This window comes from Mandrillus leucophaeus, unplaced genomic scaffold (genome assembly GCF_000951045.1).
Source record: "Mandrillus leucophaeus isolate KB7577 unplaced genomic scaffold, Mleu.le_1.0 Scaffold283, whole genome shotgun sequence".
Lineage (NCBI taxonomy): Eukaryota > Metazoa > Chordata > Mammalia > Primates > Cercopithecidae > Mandrillus > Mandrillus leucophaeus.
This window is the reverse complement of record NW_012102954.1, coordinates 829964-854858: the sequence shown is the minus strand read 5'-3', so window position 1 is coordinate 854858 and position 24895 is coordinate 829964. Positions and strand designations below refer to the sequence as shown.

General features: G+C 38.3%; 2 protein-coding genes across 4 annotated transcripts in view; one reads left to right on the top strand and one right to left on the bottom strand.

Moving 5' to 3' along the window:
- MRPS18C (mitochondrial ribosomal protein S18C) overlaps nt 1–3477 on the bottom strand; it is an 8123-nt gene extending 4646 nt beyond the window's left edge. For 2 of the 3 annotated variants that reach the window (XM_011985438.1, XM_011985437.1), the window contains exons 1-2: nt 3238–3477; nt 2444–2499 (exon numbers count right to left, since the gene is read on the bottom strand). In XM_011985438.1, coding sequence (XP_011840828.1) covers nt 2444–2499; nt 3238–3337 — 156 coding nt within the window. In that variant the 5' untranslated portion in view covers nt 3338–3477. Of the gene's footprint in view, nt 1–986; nt 1071–2443; nt 2500–3237 lie in introns of all 3 variants that reach the window. The other variant, XM_011985436.1, reaches the window with a different exon arrangement.
- A 54-nt stretch (nt 3478–3531) lies between these two features.
- HELQ (helicase, POLQ-like) overlaps nt 3532–24895 on the top strand; it is a 55027-nt gene continuing 33663 nt past the window's right edge. The window contains exons 1-9 of the mRNA XM_011985446.1: nt 3532–4024; nt 5442–6156; nt 10057–10235; nt 12100–12300; nt 13049–13121; nt 15495–15592; nt 17682–17780; nt 19029–19174; nt 21650–21889. Of these exons, the coding sequence (XP_011840836.1) occupies nt 3728–4024; nt 5442–6156; nt 10057–10235; nt 12100–12300; nt 13049–13121; nt 15495–15592; nt 17682–17780; nt 19029–19174; nt 21650–21889 (2048 nt within the window). The 5' untranslated portion in view covers nt 3532–3727. The remainder of the gene's footprint in view (nt 4025–5441; nt 6157–10056; nt 10236–12099; nt 12301–13048; nt 13122–15494; nt 15593–17681; nt 17781–19028; nt 19175–21649; nt 21890–24895) is intronic.

Here is a 24895-nt window from a genome sequence, read left to right as displayed (position 1 = left end):
ATAATCATTAAGATAAATTATCAGAGGGTAATGAGATTTTCCAGAGGTACAAGTACACCAGGCATTTGCTATAATTTATGTTTTATTTAAATACTTATTTAGAACTTTCTAGGTGCCAGTCATTATTCTTGGCACTTTGCATAATCTTCCTAGTATGTGTGTTTCTGTAATTTCTTGGTTCTCTCTCAAAGGCAGCTATCACCTTATACTATTGTCAATATACAGAATTTTTTTTTTTTTTTTTTTTGACAGTTTCGCTCTTGTCACCCAGGCTGGAGTGCAATGGCACGATCTCGGCTCACTGCAACCTCCGCCTTCTGGGTTCAAGCAATTCTCCTGCCTCAGCCTCCCAAGTAGCTGGGATTACAGGCATGCACCACCACACTCAGCTAATTTTTGTATTTTTAATAGAGACGGGGTTTCACCACGTTGGCCAGGCTGGTCTCAAAATCCTGACCTCAGGTGATCCGCCCGCCTTGGTCTCCCAAAGTGTTAGGATTACAGGCGTAAGCCACTGCGCCCGGCCAACATACAGAACTGTAGCGCTACTCATTTGCCCCAAATTTGCAACTTCTAACTTGCTGAGAGTTAGACAAGAGATAAGTAACATGTGAATCAGTGATATGGGTGGTGAGGTAAAGAGATCAGCTTTACCAGATGAGCTTTTTCCAAAGTTCTGACCCTCCCCAATTGAGAATTTTGACAGAATTTTAACTCTGTCAAAAAAAAAAAAATTACAGTGAGCTATTAAGATGTTTGGTGTAGTGAAAAAAACAGAGTGGAAATAATAGTAAGTGGGGAGAGCCAAGGTGCTTTTACTTGAATAAAACAGAGATATGCTTATACATAGAATTATAACCAAATTTGAAATTATGAAGTTGCTAAAACAGTTACCTCTACAAAAGTCTGCTATAAACTGACTTCTCTTTAAGCAGATCTAGCAGAAGAAAAACCCTAAAATATAGTGAAGTAAAACCAGATCTCACCTGTACATTCTTATAATCTACACGCTTTCCACACAAGATACATTTCTTAAGAGGTTCCTTATAAGGATTTTCCATTGTAATGGGCTAGGGAAAAAAACGAAAAGTGTGATAATAGGATGTGTTAATTCTGAATTTTAAAAGGTTACTATTCTACATTCAAATCCATTCAAAGGATTAGTTATACCTTTCTTACTGTGTACATATTTTATATAAGCACTTTATTTTGTTTCAGTTTAGCCTACAAATGAACTCATGGGAAGATTCTGGAATAAAGTACAATCTTTGTAGAATAAAAGAGTTTACGGCAGAACAAAAATGATGTCTGATAAGAAAGTGATTGCTGCAGTGCTTTGCTCAGATTGTAGATAATGAAAAAATTTTTACATTTAAGAAAACTTGTAACACAATAGATAACATACGGCATTCTTAAATGAGTGCAATCCCTAATTTATCCATCTCCATGTCTCTATCAAGTATTTTTTCACTCTTTTTATACATAATGGCCCATGACTTACTGTAATAAAAGGTTGTTTGACTTTTATCACCCCAGGCTACTATATAAGTTTGCATTAGCCTTTTTGGCTTTTCTGTTACCACCATTGCCCTAATGCTTCTGCCACAGTGCCTCCCTCCTACCGTCAGTATGGCTGTCTCCAGGATAGAGGTTCTTAATCTAGAAATGGCTCTGAAGCCCATGACTCCCTGTAATCGTATGCAAAACTCCAAATGAATGGAACTTTGTGCCTTTTTCTGTGGAGAGGGTCCATAACTTTGATTAGAGACAAAGTGGGATTTATGAACTAAAAAAGGAATAATGTCCCTTTACTTTCTTAAAGTATGGTGCATGGATTAGATTACCAAGACAGATGCTCAGAGAAACTAGACAAGTTCTTTTATTTTTTCCAATTCTTCAAACGTTCCATTTTACATTCAGCTCACGTGACTACTCTTCAGCTCTGTGCCAAGTGCTTTGTATGTTCTGATTAGTGTCAAAGTACCTTTGCATGTAGTAAGAACCTGTGCTTTCAAGTCCATGCTAATACTATAGCCAACCTATAGCTAAGCTTTGTACAGTCTCTTTTCAGTTATTTAAAATTCTACTCACCCAAACTACCTTTTAAAATTGCCAAATCATTTGCTTATAAAGGGCAATGTAAAAAAACCGATTCCCAAATCACATAGCCTGAAATTTAAGATCTAGGAAGAAAAATATGGTATTATAGCAGCTTTGCTTCTAATCTAGGAATTCCCCTAGTTCAAAACTCAACTGACTACAATCAATTCATCATCATTTCTGAACTCAGAGTAATTATCTAATTGTTTTGTCCTACAGCAGAACTCTACTCAAGTAGCTAAAATAAAAGATGTTAGAGTCTAATACCAGTTCTCGTTTTAAAAAGAAAAAAACATTTGGTCATATTTGCAAATGCCTTACTAATAGAAAAAAAAATTCTTACCAGGTCCTCGTTGCTGGATACCTGTTTATATTGTGAACAACCTCTTCTCCAAAGCACTGTGATTAAACAGAAACAGCAATTAACTATTTATTTTTCATAGCTGAATAGCTAAATATTTTTGTTTTTATGGAGACAGGATGAACTAAGGGACACGATATTAAAGGTTTTGTATTCATTATATTCAGAATGACTAGTTAAAAACCTTTATATTTAGGACAGAGTAAGACTCAACATGGGTGTGCTTTCCAGGGCTTTGGGGGAAAAGCATGTATTTTCCCACCCATACCTGCTCTCTTTCTGACATTGATTTTCCCTTCATTCCATGGTTAGAGAAAATTCTTAATGCAAATTCTTACAGGAGAAGCAACAGGCACTATCATACAAAAAGAAAATGAGTAACAGACCCGTCCCAGAGAGAATTTATAGAGAAACACAGAGGAGATAAAATGGCAAAAATTACACAATTTTGTTCTGTTTGGGGGCCTTAGACAACTGGAATTTGCTGCTGGGCGACTCTGGAAATGCCCCTTCCTTACTAAGATTATCCGGAGATCTTAGCAAAGTCTCTGCTTTTTAATTAAGAACCACTCTAGCTTCCTCATACGTTTAAAGAAAGGAGTGGATTAGACGACTCTAAAACAGTCAAAGGCGATTACAGATTCCCAACCATCTTGGAGAAACTTAATTGCCTAGAAACTAGAGTCGTTTTGCTAACAGGGACGACTCCACCAACCATTAGGACTAAGGTTAACGCCTGCAACGCTACAACGGAGCATAGAATATGGAGACTTTACCCGTGTGAGTCCCGGGATGTGTAAGGCTGACAGCAGCCGTTACCAAGCGTGTCAACTTCTTCCTCCCTAGACCACCGCAAACAGCAACCATAGCGGCCATGGTTCCGCGTTTGTTCCACTTCCTTTCGCTCCGAATCGTTCCGAAAGGCCCCTTCCGCTGCTTTTCCCCTGTGGGCTCGAGTACGCGGTTCAAAGGTTCCGCAGGAGAACGCTGAGGACCCGCGAGAGTAGGTGAGGTTTTTCAATACGCATGCGCAGCACCTTTCTGTTCTAGCCCTCGCTACGCTGCAGGTCACGTGAGGCTTATGATTGGAGAAGGAGAACGTAGAAGTTTATGCTTGCTTCCGGTCCGCGAGCCCAGAGCACTAACTTGGGGTCTTTTCCGAAGGTGGATGTAGAAGCGGGCGCTGGCCTCCCACTGTCTTTTCCATTTGGGCTTAGCGTCTGGGTCACTGAGAACGACGTCTGAATAGGGCCCTGGATCCTTGCCATGGATGAAGGTGGTTCCCGCATCCGCCGGCGGGTGTCTCTCCCCAAAAGGAACCGTCCAAGCCTGGGGTGCATTTTTGTCGCTCCCACCGCGGCCGAGCTCGAGCCCGGAGATGAGGGGAAAGAGGAGGAGGAAATGGTGGCTGAGAACAGGAGGCGGAAAACCGCGGGCGTACTGCCGGTCGAGGTACAGCCCCTTCTACTCTCAGATTCCCCCGAATGTCTCGTCCTTGGAGGTGGTGATACAAACCCGGACCTCCTACGTCGCATGCCCACTGACAGAGGGGTGGGAGACCAGGTACGAAGGGCTTGGAACTTGAAACTGCAAAGTTTTGGCATCCTTCCCAGATGCAAAGAGTTGACCAGTTTTATCGCCTTCGTTTACTTTTCTCCTCTTTACCACTGTTAATCGGCACTTAGGAGGTATTGATTGCCTCTATATAAATATGAAATGTAAACCCCGAGACATAAAAGTTGTACACGCAGCAAATAAGTGGCTGACGGAAACACAAATCTAGGCTTCCAAATAACTGCAGCTCCTACTGTACAGATAAAATCTGCTGTTTATTGAAGACCCATTATGTTAAACTAGTTACATTGTCTAGATTTTACAACAGTAATCAGGCCCTGAAAAGTTGAGATACTACAGTTCTTGCTCCAAATCCTGTTGTCGTAATCACTTTACTATATTGCTGCCTCCAGGTTTGTTTTTCTAATATGTAGTAGACCACTCCAAGTCAGTATTCAGATTATCAGTCTCAATTCCAAATTCCTAGGAACTCCTTGGAGTGTCTAGGGGTACAACCATGTTTCTGTTACAGGCCAGTCTCTGTAGATTGTAGTCTGGGAGGGAAGCACTGCAGTTACCAGAAACTTCGAATGCACTGACATTTCAGTAGATGTCTACCAGTCTTCCTGCTGTTTTAGTATAGCTTTAACAATTAGAATCTGGCCAAGTGTGGTGTCTCATGCCTATAATCCCAGTGCTTTAGGAGGCCGAGATGGGAGGATCACTTAAGCCCAGAAGTTCGAGTTCAAAACCAGCCTAGGCAACAGAGACCCAGTCTCTATTTAAAAAAAAAAAAAATTTTTTTTTTAATTAGCTGGGTGTGGTGGCCTGCACCTGTAGTCCTAGCTACTTGGGAGGCTGAGGCAGGAGGATCGCTTAAGCCCGGGATGTCAAGGCTGCAGTGAGCTGTGATCGTGCAGTGGCTGCCACTGCACTCCAGCCTGGGTGACAGAGCCAGACCCTGTCTCAAAAATTAGAATCTCAGTGTCATTGTAACACTCATAAACCTGCTGTTTAGCCAAGTAATTTAACCTCTTTGGGCCTCCATTTCTTCAGCTGTAAATTGGTGATATCTATTTACATATAGGTCTATGATCCATATGTGACCATATAATTATATACTTGGTACAGCCCTAGGCTGAAGTGTTTTTGGGTTTTTTGTTTTTTTTTTTTTTTGAGAAAGAGTCCCACTCTGTTGCCCAGGCTGGAGTACAGTGGCGCAATCTCGGCTCACCGCAACCTCCGCTTCCCAGCAATTCTCATGCCTCAGCCTCCAAGTGGCTGGGGCTACTGGAGCGTGCCACTGTGCCCAGCTAGTTTTTGTATTTTCTGTAGAGACTAAGTTTGACCATGTTGGCCAGGCTGGTGAAGCTTTTCTTCTTAATGAAACTGGAATTGACCATAAGCGTTTTTGTTCTCTTTGCAGCATAATGACAGTGAAGAGGACATGTTTGGTGACTATGATAGCTTTACTGAAAACTCCTTTATAGCTCAAGTTGACGACCTGGAACAAAAATATATGCAACTTCCTGAACATAAGAAACATGCTACAGACTTTGCCACTGAAAATCTTTACTCAGAAAGTATCAAAAACAAACTCAGCATTACTACCATAGGCAACCTTACTGAATTACAAACTGATAAGCACACAGAGAACCAGAGTGGATATGAAGGTGTCACTGTTGAACCTGGAGCTGATCTTTTGTATGATGTACCTTCCTCACAGGCTATATACTTTGAAAATTTACAGAAGTCTTCAAATGATTTGGGCAATTGTTCTATGAAAGAAAGGGATTGGAAGTCATCCTCTCACAACACTGTGAATGAGGAACTGCCCCATAATTGCATAGAGCAACCCCAGCAAAATGATGAGACCTCTTCCAAAGTCAGAATTAGTTCAGATATGAACAGGAGAAAAAGTATTAAAGATCATCTAAAAAGTGCCATGACTGGAAATGCCAAGGCCCAGACACCAATATTTTCTAGAAGTAAACAGCTCAAAGACACTCTCCTATCTGAGGAAATTAATGTTGCTAAGAAAACAATTGAGTCATCATCAAATGACCTTGGTCCTTTTTATTCATTACCCAGCAAAGTGAGAGACCTTTATGCCCAGTTCAAGGGAATTGAAAAATTATATGGTAATGCTTTTTGCTGGAATAAAAAAATTTTTTTCCTATCATTACCATAATATTAGTGCAAGTCAATGAAAGCGAATGCTTTCATGGTCCATACTAGTTCTCATTTTGAAAACAAAATATTAGTGATCTCTCAACCGCTTCCGTTCCTACCTATCCTGCTACCACTGAACCTCTTTCCTTCCCTCACAGTCACACTTACCAAACCAGTTATCCTTTCTGTCTGTTTCCTTACCTCACATAATTCCTCTAATTCCTCATCTATAAGAAAGGGATAGTAAATTGTTAGGCAAGTTAGATTCTGGTTCAAAGACATGCCAAATTAGATATTGGTAATGATTTTCAATAATTATATTGGTAGCCTCTAAGTAAGAACTTTAGTAAATTACCCCACTCTAATTCTGGGTTCTGTGCTCTCACTTAAGATCTGATGACTAAGATCTGACGTCTAAACACAATGTTACTTTTAATGTTTACCTTACCTGACTTCTCAATAACTTACCTGATGCTGTTGACTACACCCCCTGTGAAATTCTTGTTTCTGGATGTCCTTACACCCACTCCTGTTTTTTGACTCTGATTGTCTAGTAGATCCTCAGTTTTCTTAGCTTGTATTTCCTTGGCTGGCTCTGTCTTCTCTACTAAAACTTAGCTGTTGCAGTATGTCTTGGACACTCACATGTCTTGAGTGAAAGAAATCCATATTAGTAATACTGTTGATTAAACCAAACATCTTTCCCCCCTCACCAGCAGCCGCAGCCACCTCTCTCCACGGGCACATCCCCACCACCACCCAGGTGCTCTGCTTTGTGCTGCCTCTCCCAAAACTAGACATCTTTAAAGACAGCTGCAATTAAGTTTTAAGTCAGTGATGTCCAATCTTTTGGCTTCCTTGGGCCACATTGGAAAAGGTATTGTCTTGAGCCACAGTAAAATACACTAACGATAGCTGATGAGCTAAGAAAAAAAAATTGGAAAAATAAAATCTCATAATGTTTTACAAAAGTTTACAAATTTGTGTTGGGCCACATTCAAAGCCATTCTGGGCCTCATGAGGGCTGTGGGTTGGACAGGCTTGTTTTAAGTGCAAAGAAACTAATATTAAGAAGGTATCTTGTAATGTTTTTAAAAAATCCAGGGTCCTTGCATATATTTCAGAAACGTGTCATTTCAGACAAATAAGGGACAGTTGCTGCCATACTGGAAAGTCAGCCCATCAACCTTCCACTTCATGAGTTTTCTGGAACTCCTGTTAGGATCTTATGAATGATATGAAAACTTGGGTTCTTAGGGAGAAGACAGTCAGGTTGGAGCAGAACTACAGGAAACAAACTCTGATAAAAGACTACAAGAATCTAAATTGTGAGGTTCATGGTTTAAGAGCTAATGGTGTGTATTACCCTGGAAGTAGATGTTAACTTTCTTCTCTCTGCTTTTCTCCTAGCACCTTGCTTTTTGTTTAGTCTGCCATAATGAACACCCTGAGGACAGGGCTCTATCTAACTCACCTTTTTCTTAACTAGCACTGTGCCTGGTACACTCTGGTAGGTTCTCAGCTGCTGGGGGTTGTCACTTAACAATGCAACTTTAGCACTCTGGGCCTAGTTCCTTGTCTATAAAAAGGGATACATTTTTTGCAAGTTAGAGGCTGTGTTAAGGACATGCCAAATTAGATGCTGGTAATGATTGTCAGTAATTATATTGGTAGCTTCTAAGTGAGAACTTCAGTAAATAACAACTTTTAAAATCTTTTTACCTTTAAATCTGGCTTAATAACATGACAGATTAAAGCATAAATACATGTGCTGCTTTTTATTAAGCTAAAGCAGTGGTTCTCAAGTGTGGTTCCTGGACTGCAGCATCAATGTCACCTGGAAATTTGTTGAAGCGCGTGTTCTCAGACACTTCCCCAGACCTACTGCATCAGAACCTCTAGGAGTACGACCTCGCAGTCTATGATCATGGCTTACTACAGCGTCAACCTCCCAGGCTCAAGCAATCCTCCCACTTCAGCCTCCGAAGTTGTGGGGACTATAGGCATGTGCCATCCTAACCGGCTAAATTTTTTGTATTTTGTAGAGATAGGGTATCATTTTGTTGCCTAGGCTGGCCCTGAACTCCTCTCAGCCTCCCAAAGCGTTGGAATTACAGATATGAGCCATTGTACCTGGCTAATTTATTTTTTTGATGTGAAGATTATATTCATATATATTATTTTGTCATGTTATACTTAAAAATCTGAATTGGATAAAATGTGGCTATGGTTACATTATATTTTGGCATAAACATCTAATTTGATAACTTGGGTGATACCAATCGGAAGTATTTTTCAATATTTATTCAGTATTAAATTTAAGTATTTTTGAAATATTTTTAAAGAAAACATATTCACAGTCACTTGTAGTATTTGGGAATCACCCAAAAGCACAATAAGTTAAAGTCACTTGCAACTGTCTTTCAGATATAACTTTTTTTTTTTTTTTTTTTTTTTTTTAAATAGAGATGGGCTCATCTTGAAATCCTGGTTGCAAGTGATCCTCCTGCCTTAGGTTCCCAAAGTGCTGGGATTACAGACGTGATCCACCACTCCGGGCCAATGATCTGCTTTTTTTTTTTTTTTAATATACTTACCTGTATATTGAACATACATAGATCCATCTACAGTTCATTTTTAAACTGCAAAGAATCACATTGGATGATTGTACAATAATTTATTCAGCCTTTACCCCTGCCACCATGGCACTTTGTCACCTACCAACAACGCTGTGTGAACATCCTGCAAATAATCTTTATATGCTTTGGCTTCCGTTCTGTAGATGTAGAATCCCAAAAGTAATACTACCAGATCAAAGGCAATGTGCAGTTCTATTTTTTATACTAGGTTACTTTCCACAAGGATTCTAGCAGTTTGTGTTCTCACAACCATACATGAGATTGGCGTTTTTCCCCCACGTTAGTCAGCTCTGGATTTTACATGTGTGGGGCTTTTTCTTTTTTGGTAGTTACTTGTTTTTTATTTTAAAAATTAATTTTGCCAACCCAGTAGAGAACAGTTGAGCATCTTCTCATGTATTTATTGGCCATTTGCATTTCTGTTGTTTATTGACCATCTATTTATTGGCCATTTGCCATCTGCTGTGAAATGTCTTAAATTTTTTGCTCATTTTTCTAGTGATAAAACACTGAAGCACATCTTTAAAGACTTTTGATGATTTTTATTGTCAAATTATCCTACAGAGTAATTAATACTAGTTTTCACATAATATCTTGGATCTGATCTATTTTCATGAATCCCGCCTCGCCTAATTGTGGGAATCCTAGACGTGCCAGTTAATAATTCTAGTCTTTTGTGGTTTAAACAGTCTTAACCGTTTAAAATGGTTTTGGACCCATTCAAAATTCAGGTCTCCATGAGAGCTAGTTAAAGTTTTTATTGGTTTGTGTAAAACCTAATAGGTTTATTTCCCTCTTCCCCCTACACTTCTCTCTGAGATGGCTTTTGGCTGAATGAGGAAGGGAAGCTTACATAATCTCCTTGCAGAACATAAGAGGAAGACATTAGAATTCACATAGGTCCTTGTACTGTCCCTTTGTTCCTCTGATATCCCAGATGGCACTCCTTGTCCACAAGGCTGCTACCTGCCCTGCTGTAATATTGGACCCATGTCTGCAGCTGGTGAATAAATGGGCTGGTTGCCCACCTTGTTGCCTAGGCCTGAACTAGGCTCACTGGCTGTACTACTTGCACATTTGGGATTTTTGACATGTGCCATTGGTTGTAATTACATTTTATCTTTATGAGAAGATTGCCCCACAGGAAGGGATTTGATTTTTTTCTTAGAAAACTTTTGAGTTTCAAAGGTTGGAAGGAGAAAATAATGCCTTTTTTTTTTAATTCCACAGAATGGCAACATACTTGTTTAACATTGAATTCTGTGCAAGAAAGAAAAAATTTAATATATTCATTGCCAACAAGTGGTGGAAAAACCCTCGTAGCTGAGATTTTAATGCTACAAGAACTGCTTTGCTGTCGGAAAGATGTTTTAATGATTCTTCCATATGTGGCAATTGTCCAAGAAAAGGTGTGTGTATGTGTGTGTGTGCGCGTGTGTGTTTTAAAACAAATGTTATTTGCTAATACTTTGACATTAAGATCTGAAAACTAGCCTAAATGTAGTAATTTTGTATTGTTGGGAAGTACCTCTTTTTTTAAAATTTTATTTATTTATTTATTTATTTATTTATTTATTTATTGAGATGGAGTCTTGCTGTGTCACCCAGGCTAGAGTGCAGTGGCACGATCTTGGCTCACTGCAACCTCCGCCTCCCAAGTTCAAGCATTTCTCCTGCCTCAGCCTCCCGAGTAACTGGGATTACAGGCCTGTGCCACCATGCCCAGCTAATTTTTGTATTTTTAGTACAGATGGGGTTTCACCATGTTGGCCAGGCTGGTCTCAAACTCCTCATCTCCAGTGATCCGCCCACCTCAGCCTCCCAAAGTGCTAGGATTACAGGCATGAGCCACTGCGCCTGGTGAGAAGTATCTCTTGATGGAGAATTAATAGTTTTAGGATATATAAAAGTAGTATACACTACTTAAAATCTCTTCAAATACTAATTACCTGTTGCTGAAAGTTTTACATTTTCTGAACTATTGGATTAAACATCATCTTAAATGTTCTATTACTATTTACCCTGCTTTTTCTTTTTTGAGATGGAGTCTCCCTTTGTTGCCCTGGCTGGAGTGCAGTGGCACAATCTCTGCTCACTGTAACCTCTGCCTCTTGGGTTCAAGTGATTCTCCTGCCTCAGCCTCCCAGGTAGCTGGGATTGCAGATGTGCGCCACCGCACCGAGCTACTTTTTGTATTTTTAGTAGAGATGGGGTTTCATCATGTTGAATGGGCTGGTCTCGAACTTCTGACCTGAAGTGATCCTCCCACTCTGGCCTCCCAAAGTGCTGGGATTACAGGTGTGAGCCACTGTGCCCGGCCTTACCTTGCTTTTTCAAGCAGAAACTATTATTAAAATGAGTTATTCTGATCTTTTTTTTTTTTTTTTTTGACAGAGTGTTGCTCTGTCGCCCAGGCTGGAGTACAATGGCGTGATCTCAGCTTACTGCAACCTCTGCCTTCCAGACTCAAGCAATTCTCATGCCCCACCCCCCACCCAGCAGCCAGAATCACAGGCACACGCCACCACGCCCGGCTAATTTTTATATTTTTAGTAGAGATGGTGTCTCACCATGTTAGCCAGGCTGATCTGAAACTCCTGACCTCAAGTGATCCACCTGTCTCAGCCTCCTAAAATGCTGAGATTACAGGCATGAGCCACCATGCCCCTGATGCTTTTTGACATCAAAGGAGACAGTTGAAATTTATTTTCACATGTATTTTAGAAGTTGCATTTGTTTTGCAAAGATCAAGACATTACAGCATTTCTTATGTATGTCTTACCTGTGACCTTGTTCCTGTTGATGGGTATTAAACACTATTTGATGGGTATTAAACACTACAAGCTTTTTTGAACCCCGTGAACATCTAATGGAGTTTTTATCTGTGTTTTTTGGTTTTGTTTATTTTATCTATCTATTTATTTATTTATTTATTTATTTATTTATTTATTTATTTATTTTTGAGTCAGGGTCTTGCTCTGTCACCCAGGCTGGAGTGCAGTGGCATAACCAAGGCTTACTGCAGCCTCAATTCCATGGGCTCAAGGAATCCTCCTACCTCAGCTTCCTGAGTAGCTGAGACTACAGGCCTGTGCCACGATGGCCAGCTAATTTTTTATTTTTTATAGAGATGAGTTCTCACTGTGTTGCCCAGGCTGGTCTCACCCTCCTGGGCTCAACTGATCTTCCCACCTCAGCCTCCCAAGGTGCTGGGATTACAGGCATTGGCCACAATGCCTGGCCTGTTTTTCTTTATTGTAACTAATATTCTAGATTTCAGGTTTGTCAAGTTTTGGTGTAGAACTTGGTTTCTTTGTTGAAGAATATGCTGGAAGCAAAGGAAGATTTCCTCCAACGAAAAGAAGGGAAAAGAAATCGCTATATATTGCCACTATTGAAAAAGGACATAGCTTGGTGAACTCCTTGATTGAAACTGGAAGAATTGACAGTCTGGGTCTGGTTGTTGTAGATGAGGTTGGTTAATACTTTTGTAATTTGTCAACATTTTTATTATACTAAATATTTATTATTCTGGTTATTGTGTGGATCTGCTTAGTACCTTAGGACCTCTATAAAAATAAATTTATTTTAACATATAGACAATATAGGTGAAGACATTCTATGCTTGATAATCTTAAATTTGGTTTTGTGTCAAGTGTTTCTTAAAGTGTGAACACATATGTGTGCAGTATACAATTTTATAGGCCGGGCGTGGTGGCTCACACCTGTAATCCTAGCACTTTGGGAGGCCGAGGCAGGTGAATCACTCGAGGTCAGGAGTTCAAGACCAGCCTGGCCAACAGATGAAACCCTGTCTCTACTAAAAATACAAAAATTAGCTGGGCGTGGTGGTGGGCGCCTGTAATCCCAGCCACTCGGGAGGCTGAGGCAGGAGAATCACTTTAACCCAGGAGGTGGATGTTGCAGTGAGCCAAGATTGCACCATTGCACTCCAGCCTGGGGGTCAAGAGCCAAACTCCATTTCAAAAAAAAAAATTTTTTAATAGTACTTATGAATCCCAGATTTATAAGGATTTTGTACAAAAAGCTTATTATCCTAAATACCAGTGAAATAATATACATGTATTATAGTTGTTATATTCAAAATACTTGAGAGTTATAAGCAACTCTTTACAAACAAATTTCATATGAATATATGCATGTTTTATATGAGCATTATATGAAGATTTACTTCTTTGCCTTTTTTAAAAAAATCTCGAAGTTGCACATGATTGGTGAAGGAAGCCGTGGAGCTACACTGGAAATGACCCTAGCAAAAATCCTCTACACTAGCAGTAAGTATTTTTTAAATGAGGTCATGAATTGATTTATAATCAAGAGACTTATAAAACACTTAATTCTATCACTAGCTGCATTATGTAACCTAAAGCAAGATACTTAAGCTTTTTGCCTTTGTTTTAAAATTTCTAATGTATAGAATTTTGAAGGTAAATGAAATTGGTATTTGAAGAAGTCCTCTATTATTATCCGCCACTTAACAGCTATGTGTGCCCAGGCACATCTCTCAACCCCTGTGTTTCTTTATTTGTAAAACAAGGATAATAATGGTACCAGCCTGATGGAATTGTTGTAAGGATTGTGTGAGTTAACACATGTATTGCATTCAGCAGTGCTTAGCACACTGCATTCAGTAAGGGTTTGCCGCTGCTACTGCGGCTATCTTCATCACCACCATAATAATATATATAATATAAATATAATAATAATATTGTAAAGCACTACATTTAAATAGGTCACTTTAAGGAGCTATTTTACAGCATCAGGTAGTCTTTAAAGTATATGAAAAATTTATTCTAAATGTCATAACCTACTATTAATATGCTATTGCAATATTTACCGTATATATGGAAAATTTAACTATAAAGGTCAAATCTTAAAAAGTACTTAAAAAATTTCAACAGCAATAATATTTAAGCAGGTTATAGCATTTTGTAATTGTTCATTCAAAAAAATATTGATCACCTACTGTGTGCTAGGCACTATTTTAAGTGCTAGGGATACAGCAGTGAATAAAACAGTCCCTGCTTTCATCAAGCCTGTATTTTAGAGCATTCCTATTTGACTATTCTATGAACAGCTAAGCCTAACTAAGGCTTAGTCTGAGCCCAACTCATTGCCTTCAAAGCCATTCTTCAGCCTGAATTCTCAACCAGCACTCTCCAGCCAGCCAAGCCAGGATCCTACATATTCTATCAGCAACCAAATCCTATCTGGTTTACCTCATAAATATATTTTTACTTCTCTCTCTCCTATCCCTCATTACCACTAAGTCTTTAGTGCAGTACCTCATCCTTTCTACCTGAATTGCCACAGAAATCACCAAGTTCTTCTGTCTACCCACTGCCCTTCATCCACCAAATCCATCTTTCTTTAGCGCAAGTAGAATGATCTTTCCCAAAATATAAATCCTATTAGTTTATTTTACTGTTTACCATTCTTTAATAGCTTCCCTTTGCTTTCTGCATAAATCCCTAATTTCTTAGTACAGCCTTTCTTGATTTGGCCCCATGCCCACCTCTTCAGCTTCATAGTCTATCCTTATAGAATGAGAAGGATACTCCCAATTATTTCTCTTTCAGCCAGTTTCTTGAATGACTATTTCAAGACATAGGAGCAATGAAGAAACATTTGCAAAGAAGGCCTATTTGGGTTTTCATTCAATAGCTAAGTCTATAGAAAGTATCCATTTTGTATTGCCCAGGATGTCATATGGCTTCATAAGCTTCACTCCACCTTTATTTAAAGCAATAACATCACCAAAAACTGTAGTCCCAGCTACTCGGGAAGCTGGGGCAGGAGAATCGCTTGAACCCAGGAGGTGGAGGTTGCAGTGAGCCGAGATCATGCCACTGCACTCCAGCCTGAGCAACAGAGCAAGACTCTGTCTCAATAAATAAATAAATAAATAAAATTAAAAGTTAGCTTGATAGCAAGATCTCATAAAGGACTTTTCATAGGCCAAGAGTTGGAGACTCATTTAGCCCTCTATCCTACTAACTGTACGTCTGTCTATAGCCATACCTGTGGAACATATCATGCTTTTCGTAAAGGGGATCCAGATAGACAGTTAAAAGCAAATTTATACTCATTATTATTGTTTAGAAGCCTTAATATCCTACTTCTTGCCAAATTTAAAACTCAATAAACTTCTAAGTAGTAACTTTCAGGATACCTGAAAAATTTCATTCTTCAAATGCCAGATTAATACTCTGGTAATATATTTGTAGTTTTCTTTTTTTAAGAGGTCAGGTCTCACTGTTGCCCAAGCTACAGTGCAGTGACACGATCATGGCTCACTGCAGCCTTGACCTCCTGGGCTCAAGCGATCCTCCTACCTCAGTCTCGTAAGTAGCTGGGACTACAGATGTGCACTACCATGCCCAGGAAATTTTTAAGTTTTTTGTAGAGATGAGGTCTTACTGTGTTGCCCAGGCTAGTGTTGAAGTCCTGGCCTCAAGCGATCTTCCCAGCTCAGCCTCCCAAAGTTGGCACCCAGCTATTTGTATTTTTCTTACTTACTTCTCCCACCCCTTTCCCAAATCACTCAGGAAGAATTCAGAGCACAAAAGATTTGCTAAAATTACTTTATGATATATTACATAATATATTTTCCTTAACACTTTGGCTTTTGTTTGTTTGTGTTTTAGGAACAACTCAAATTATTGGTATGAGTGCAACATTAAACAATGTTGAAGACCTACAAAAGTTTCTTCAAGCAGAATATTATACCAGTCAATTTAGACCAGTATGTACCTAAGGTTTGCACTGTATTGATTTGTTTTGTATTCATCTAACTTAGAAATGAAAGTAGTAAACATAGGATTTAAATAATTCTATAGAGTACCAAAGGGGCATATTTTACTCACCATGACGATATACCAATAAGAGGTTGTGTATAGAGAATTTAAGAGTTTGTGTCTAGGTCAGGGATCTTGGGTTGGGTCACTAATGTATCTATAGCCTGGCCCACAGGCCCTCAGTGAACATTCATTGAATGAGTTTTCCCAGACCGCCATTTTATTTTTTCACTCCTTATTCTTTAAACTACATTTTTTTATTTGGCAAAATTTTAGTGAGACATGTTTTGAGTTATTGGCACATTAAAAAATTTATCTTAAAATTTAAATATTTTAAAATATTTATATGTTAGTAGTTATAATACTTTTTTAAAAAGTAAAGGCTTCACATGGATTTATGTGTAAACTCCTCAATAGCAGCATTCTCAAAATGCTCGAAGAAAGTAAACAAATGTAATTTGTAGTTATTTGAAAATAGCTTGTAATGTGTATATATTTGTGTGCAGTACTAATGTGTATATTTTGTATCTAAATAGGTTTTCAGTGTCTAAGTCGGTTTTCAGAAAATAATTTTTTTTAATTGCCAAATTTTAATTTGAAATTTGATGTTTTAGCCGGGTGCAGTGGCTCAGACCTGCAATGCCAACACTTAAAGAGGCAGGGGCAGGAGGATTGCTTGAGTCCAGGAGTTTTAAGACCAATCTGGGCAACATGGCAAGACTCCCATCTGTACAAAAAATTAAAAAATTAGGGCAGTTGGGTGCAGTGGCTCACACCTGTAATCCCAGTACTTTGGGAGGCTAAGGCGGGCAGATCATGAGGTCAAGAGATCGAGACTATCCTGGCCAACATGGTGAAACCCCGTCTCTACTAAAAAGTACAAAAATTAGCTGGGCATGGTGGCGCATGCCTGTAGTCCCAGCTACTTGGGAGAGTGAGGCAGGAGAATCGCTTGAACCTAGTGGGGTGGAGGTTGCAGTGAGCCAAGATTGCGCCACTGCACTCCAGCCTTGCGACAGAGAAAAAAAAAATTAGGGAATAGTAGTGCTCACATATAGTCCCAGCTACTTGAGAGGCTGAGGTGGGAGGATCACTTGAGCCCAGAAGGTCGAGGATACAGTAAGTTGTGTTTGTGCCACAACACCCCAGCCTGGACTACAGAGTGATGATGCTATCTCCAAAAAACAAAAAGAAAAAAAGGTGTTTTTACATTTGTACCAGATATGAACATTTTCGAGAGAGATTTTTTGAACTTAATTGCCACATTAGACATTGTTATTGTTATTAATAAAATGCAATGAGCTGTGTTTACAAACTGTTTTTGTCTACAAATACTGAAAATGATGTGGTGGTATTTAGAATTAAAACTGATTTTAGAATTAAAACTGATGAGTAATAAGTAATCCTAGCACTTTGAAAGGCTGTGGTGTGAGGATTGCTCAAGCCCAGGAGTTCAAGACCCGCCTGAGTAACATAGAGGCACCCTATCGCTATAAAAATTAGCCTGGTGTGGTAGTGTATGCCTGTCATCCGAGCTACTGAGGAGGCTGTGGGAGGATAGCGTGAGCCCTGGAGGTTGAGGCTGCAGTGAGCTGTGATCATGCTACTGCACTCCAGCCTGGGTGATAGAGTGAGACTCTGTCTCAAAAGAAAAAAAGAAAAAAGACAAAGTTTTAGATCTTGAGACATAAGACAGGTAACACCTTAGTAAAAGATAAGAACACCAAGACTGACACTTTTCGTGACAAATACAGAAGTGTGTGGTTTCTTTTTGGATATGATGTTTACTTAATTCAAACATATTTCTTCAAGGATATTGATCCCTATTTTGATTTAAAGGGAAAAAAAGACCAAAAAAGAAGAAGAACAAGAAATGGTAAAGCAAGAACTTTTAAGTTGAAGCATGTTTTATATATCTTAGAAAAGCTAAAATCTTTTATAGCTGTCCTTTTTTAAGCTATTTTATAACATTTAAAACTCTGGAAAGAGGAATTTATATGTGGTTTATATTAATTGCAAATGTCCTTTTAATTCAAGGTTGAATTAAAAGAATATCTGAAAATAAATGATACAATATATGAAATTGACAGCAAAGCTGAGAATGGCATGACTTTTTCACGCCTCCTTAATTATAAGGTAACGTTGATAACCTTTAAATTCCAGGTTACCAGACTTTGTGTCTGGGGCACCACAGAAGTTTCCAGTGGGTTCCATAGAATAGTTTACATTCTTGCGAGACACAGCTGATGCTTGACATTTGTTGGACACCATGCAGACTACCAGTTCAAGATAGCTCATTTCCAATTTTAACATTAGATCACACCATATTCTTTTCTATGACATCATATCTTTGTGAAGTTGGGGTTTTTGCGGTTGCTGTAAGTACTGTGTGAAAATCAATCTGGAACAGAAAAGAATTGCTGTGTCCAGTCTTATTCCAGAGTTTGAAAGACAGTACCAAGTTGTGCACACATCCCATTAGTGAGCTGTTGTGGTTATTTAAAAATGAAATAAAAATATTTTTTCATTCAACTGATATGTATTATTTATTCTAACAGCTACTAAGTTGTGATGAAGTACATATTTATTAAGTTGTTTGGACCTCACTATTTAATTAACAAAACTGTTAAGTATTTCTTTTGGCATTGGGGCTGTGAACCAAGAAAATTTGGAAACCTCTTCTGTAAATGCTTATTCATTTAACAACAACAGAAGAATAATTTATGGACCATGTGGTTCAGATATTGGTGTATTAAAATGTTAATGTCTACTATGTAAATTTTAGTGTTTTATGACTTATATGAAGGATATTACAAAGGGGAAGAAGAGATTATATAGTAGTTTTAGAATTCTCTGAAGGTATGTTATTCTAAAGCTATGTCTTCATTAGTTTTTAGTAAAGTTGAAGAAACAGATTTTAAATAACTTCACATTTTTTCTTCATGTTCTTTGTGTTCCTCGTGTCACTACAAAAATTGTTATAATTCAGTAGTATGATTGAATCTGTGTTTTTGAAAACAGGCTATTATTAGGACCAATTTGTGTTTCTCTCTGTGGGACTTTTTGTTCTGCTGTGATGGAGATGGGCATGTAGTGAGGCTATTAATAACTAACTATTTTCACTTCTTTAATTTTCTTTAATTCACTTCTTTAATTCTAGTTTTTTTAGACTAACTAGACCTAAGAAAATCATAATAACCTAAAAAAAAAGTGAGATTGAACATTTTGATTCTTAATATAGATTTCATCTTTTAAATGATCAGATTATTAAATTAGAAGTTTAGAATTATAGATGGTTTATTTACCTTCAAATCACACTGGTAAAAAATTGACAGGATTTCATGTTTACTAACCACCTTGTTCCTACATCCTGTTGTTTTGCAGTATTCTGATACCCTAAAAAAGATGGATCCTGATCACTTGGTAGCATTGGTTACAGAAGTTATTCCCAATTATTCCTGCTTAGTTTTTTGTCCTAGTAAGAAGAACTGTGAAAATGTAGCAGAAATGATATGCAAATTTTTAAGCAAGTATGTTAATTTTTTTAATATCCTGTTTTATTTTTATTATGAATTACAGACTGTGTATTATGTTGATTGGGCAAACACGAATTATGCCTCGCAAAACATCATATTGAGTTGTTACAGTATACTAAAGGCCTTGACCTTGAAGAAAGAAATTTTAACTGTGAAAATCACATGTGAAATAGCCAGAGAAATGGGTTCTAAGGTAGCTGGGTGCCGTGGCTCATGCCTGTAATCCCAGCACTTTGGGAGGTTGAGGCGGGCGGATCACTTGAGGTCAGGAGTTCAAGACCAGCCTGGCCAACATAATGAAACCCCGTCTCTACTAAAAATACAAAAAATTAGTTGGGTGCGGTGCCTTGCACGTGTAATCCCAGCTATTGGGGAGGCCGAGGCATGAAAATCTCTTGAACCTGGCAGGCGGAGGTTGCAGTGAGCTGAGATCGCACCACTACACTCCAGCCTGTGTGACAGAGCAAGACTCCATCAAAAAAAAAAAAAAAGAAAGAAAAAGAAAACTCTAAGGTAACATGTAAGAGAATGTTAAGTAATACAATGGCTTAGGTCAGTGGTTCAAAACCTTGGCTGCATAGTGAATCATCATGGAGGCTTTTAAAAATTCCAAAGCCCAGGCTACATCTTAGATAAATCAGAATTTCTGGGAGTGATATCCAGATATCATTTTGTAAAGCTCCCCAGGCAAGTCCAAAGACAGGAACCACTGGTTTAGTCAGTCAAAGGACTAATCGCTGTTTACCACTGTGGAGATGAATTGTATCTTCCATTGCCTTTTTTTTTTCTTTTCCTTTTTTTTTTTTCCTGAGACAGGGTTTCACTCTGTCACCTATGCTAGAATGCAGTGACACAAACACAGCTCACTGCAGCCTCCATTTCCTGGGCTCAAGTGATCCTCCCACCTCAGCCTCCCAAGTAGCTGGGACTACAGGCACACACCACTACTCCCAACTAATTTTTTGTAATTTTGGTAGAGATAGCATTTCACCATGTTGCCCAGGCTGGTTTTGAACTCCTGAGCTCAAGCAGTCCGCCCCCCATAGTCTCCCAAAGTGCTGGAATTACTGGCATGAGCAACTGTACCTGGCCTGCCTTTGTTTTCTTAGTAAACTTCACACTTAAGTTGTATGGATATTTGGATATAATTTCCTGAGTAAGAAATGTGTTGGCTTGTAATTTTGTAGTGTCTTAATATTGGCTCTGTCATATTCATAGAGATAAGTATGAAGTTACTTTAAGTACTAACAGTTCAGTTTTTTATGCACCTGTTTGTCTCATGTGTGGTTTTATCATCTTCTGAAATTTCTTTCATCTCCTTAGCTAATGCTGTATCACTATTCATAGTCTATTAACCTGAATGCTAATCTTGTCAACCTCTACCTCCTCTTTCAATCCTACTGTCATGGATTGGTCTAAGATAGACTTAAATTTATTGAATAGCAAAAGATAAAAATGTTTGGGATAACAGGAAGGAGTCACTCATTTTGGTAACAGTCTGCTTTTACAACGATTTTGATTATAAAAGCTTAAGGACATTAAATTATTGGAAAAAAGCATTCTCAGTAAATCATTCATTTTCTTAGAATAATTCAAGGTAGTAAGATGGAGACACTGGCTAAGTGATGGAAACATTGCAGGATATGAATGAAGTTTCTAAAGTGCTAGTGTTTAGACAGTGTTTTACCATAGAAGTATGATTTAATAATATATATGTTTCCATCTTCAGAGAAGAAAATTTATGTCTTAAAAAAACTATTCCCTATAAAGACATATATTATAAAGAAAAAACAGCTATAACATCCAGAGCAAAGGTCTAAACCTGGTGTCCATGGATTCAAAGGAAGTACAGGAATGAATTTCGGGAAATCCACAAACCCTCTGAAATTATATGTAAAGTGTTATATTTATATAAATTGTTGTATTTTTCCTTTTTTTTTTTTTTTTTTTTTTTTGGACAGGGCTTTGGCTTTGCTCTGTCACCCAGGCTGGTAAGTTCATAGCTCATTGCAACCTCGAACTCCTGGGTTCAAGCAATCATCCCATCTCATCCTCCCCTGTAACCTGGGACTACAGGTGCACGCACCACCGTGCCTGGCTAATTTTTGTTGTTTTTTGTTGGGAGGTGGTCTCACTTCGTTACCCACACTGATCTCGAACTCCTGGGCTCAAGCAATCCTTCTGCCTCCACCTCCCAAAGTGCTGGGATTACAGGCGTGAGCCATCGCACCCCACCTTTCCTTAGTTTTGATAAGATTTTCACAAGGTTCTGTAATCCACAGAAAGATTGAGAGACTGCCTAATAGTTAATGAAGTCAGAATCAAAATTCTAAGAACATTTAATGTACTTAACTCAATGAAAATAGTACATTAAAGAATGTTTACATTAGCATCTACTAAAATGAAAATGGTAGGAATTTTGTCACTAAAAGATCAAGGGTTCATATTTCTAACAGATCTTTTTCATAGGGAATATCTGAAGCACAAGGAGAAAGAAAAATGTGAGGTAATTAAGAACTTGAAGAACATTGGCAATGGCAACCTGTGTCCTGTTTTAAAGCGCACTATCCCATTTGGAGTTGCCTATCACCATAGTGGCTTAACAAGTGATGAAAGGAAACTCTTGGAGGAGGCCTACTCCACAGGAGTGCTCTGTCTTTTTACCTGCACATCTACCCTAGCAGCAGGTGTCAACCTACCAGCTCGAAGGTAGGAGATAAGTAAATGTTGACCAGGCTCAGAACTTTTCCATCTCTAGCTTGCAAGGAGTTTTGTTGTTTTATGCTTTCTCCATAGTGGCTGAGAATTTATCAAATGTTCTTTTAGCATATGCTGAGTTGATTGGTTGGTTTATTTTTTTAAATATTTTAATGAATATTTAATGAAATATGTGATGAAAAATAATGTTAGTAGATTTCTTGATTTAGAATTCCATCCTTTTATGCTCTTTATATCTGGTTTTGATGTTAGGGTTTATTAATCTGGTTGTGTAGAAATAGTTGGCAAATGTTTCACCTTTTTTATGATCTGAAAGAGTTTATTTAACGTAGAGATTTCCTTGAAATCTTGGAGAGCTGATCCATAAGGCAATTTGAGTCTAATATATATATTTTAAAGCAGATCCTTGATTACCTTTTCAATTATTACCAAAGGTATGGGCCTGTGTAATTGACTTATACCCTTTATAATTTATGATCCTGGGGTATTTTGCTAATAAATGATCAACTTTTATAAACTTCCCATGAGTGTTTAAAAAATATGTATTTTCAGTTGAATATGCAGTTTTATACATCTCATTGAGATCACAGTTGTTCATTGTGTTTTCAGCTTCTCTATTTTCCTACTATATTTGATTCCTTGGTCTATCAATTTCAGAGAAGTATGTTAGTTTCCTACTTAAATTATGTAGTTGTCAGTTTCTCCTTTTTGCATTTCTAGAAGTCATTACTTTTTATATTTCAAAGCTATTTAGATATACAAAGGTTTACTTCAAATATCTTATTGCTGAATTATACTTTTTATCAATACAATAAGTACTCATTTTGCTCATTTAATAATTTTGCTTTGAATACCAGGACTTATTTTTTTTTTTTTGCCAAGTATGTACCTTTTTCCATTCTTTTATTTTCAATTTCTGTCTCTGATTAAGTTTTCCATTTTTCAATCGAATAAAAAAATGAAAGTTACATATCCTATTTCTGTTATTCCAGTGGTTACTCTTTTTTTTTTTTTTTTTTTTGAGACAGAGTCTCGCTCTGTCGCCCAGGCTGGAGTGCAGTGGCCGGATCTCAGCTCACTGCAAGCTCCGCCTCCCGGGTTCACGCCATTCTCCTGCCTCAGCCTCCCGAGTAGCTGGGACTACAGGCGCCCGCCACCTCGCCCGGCTAGTTTTTTGTATTTTTTTAGTAGAGACGGGGTTTCACCGTGTTAGCCAGGATGGTCTCGATCTCCTGACCTCGTGATCCGCCCATCTCGGCCTCCCAAAGTGCTGGGATTACAGGCTTGAGCCACCGCGCCCGGCCCCAGTGGTTACTCTTAAAATTTTAAGTTGTAATCAAACATTTGTTATTACTTTAGAATTAATCAATAACTATCCTCTCCTGAACATAACAAGAGGCTTAGCATGTCCTTAATGTGTTCTACTCTGCCCCATGAATGTTGCAATTACCTGGAATTTTAGTGCCAGGTTTTAAAATTTTCTTTCATCTTATATAGTAATTCTTTAAACTTACCTGTAAATCATACTTGTTTTTTGCTTACCACTGCCTCTTATATCCCACATCTTTTTTCTCTGATTTTTTTTTTTTTTAATTTTGCCTTCCTTGAGTAATCCTTTTTAGAATGCTGCTTTGGGGTAAAACATTTTGACTCTCTGCATAGTTGAAGATATCTGTATTTTGGCCTCACACTTTAACACACACTTCACTAGCAAAAGAATTCTAGATTCAATTTTTTTCCTTTAGGAACTTTGTAAATATTGTTCCATATTTTCTAGAGGCCAATGTTGCTCATTTTTGTCTCTGCATGGATTTGCTGTTTTTCTTTTCCAGAAACTTTTAGACTTTTCTCTTTAACCTTCCAATTTCCTCATGGTGTATAATAATAGTTGTAGTTACTACATTCCCCTCCCCTTCATGTAGTAACAACTTTACATGCATTGACTTCAGGGAGCTTCACAACAACTCTGTGAGGAAGGTCATATTTTATTACATACCTATTATAGAAGGGGAAACTGAGGCACTGAATAGTTAAATAACTTTCCCAACTTTATATGCAACAAATGAGTTTTAAAGCCAAGGTTTGAATCCAGGAAGTTTGATTTTACAATCCCAACATTACTACTTTTCATTCATAGGGCTTTACAATCCCAACATTACTACTTTTCATTCATAGGGCTTAGCACTTGGGTGGATGCTTTTAATCTAAGCTTTTTGCCTTTCCTCTTTGAGTAATTTTTTTCGATTATTTCTTTTTCTTCCCATTATCTCTGTTCCTTGCTTTTATAATTTCACTTAGACAGGATTGAGGCCTCTTAGATTCAGCTTTCATATCTTTTCTTACACATTTTTCATAGTGTGTGAGAATGTAAGCACATGTTTGTGCCATGTGATTTTTTTCAACTTTACCTTCCATATTAAAAAATCAGTTTTTTGTAATCCCAGCACTTTGGGAGGCAAAGGTGGGAGGATCACTTGAGCCCAGGAGTTTGAGACCAGCCTGAACAATATAGCAAGAACCTCATCTCTATTAAAAAATTACAAAAATTAGCTGGGTATGGTAGCATACACCTGTGATGAGAGGCTGAGGTGGGAAGATTGCTTGAACCCAGGAGATTGAGGCTGCAATTAGCTATGATTGTACCACTGCACTCCACCCTGGGCGACAGAGAGACCTTGTCTCAAAAAAAGAAAATCAGTATTTAACTGTATCCATGAACTATTCTCATTCATTATTCAATTCTTCAATATAATTTTCTTTTTTCTTTTCTTTCTTTTTTTTTTTTTTTGAGACAAAGTCTCGCTCTGTTGCCCGGTGCCCAGGCTGGAGTGCAGTGGTGCGGTCTTGGCTTACTGTAACTTCCACCTCCTGGGTTCAAGCGATTCTCCTGCCTCAGCCTCCCAAGCAGCTGAGATTACTGGTGCCCACCACCACACCTGGCTAATTTGTGTGTTTTTAGTGGAGACAGCGTTTCACCATGTTGACTAGGCTGGTCTC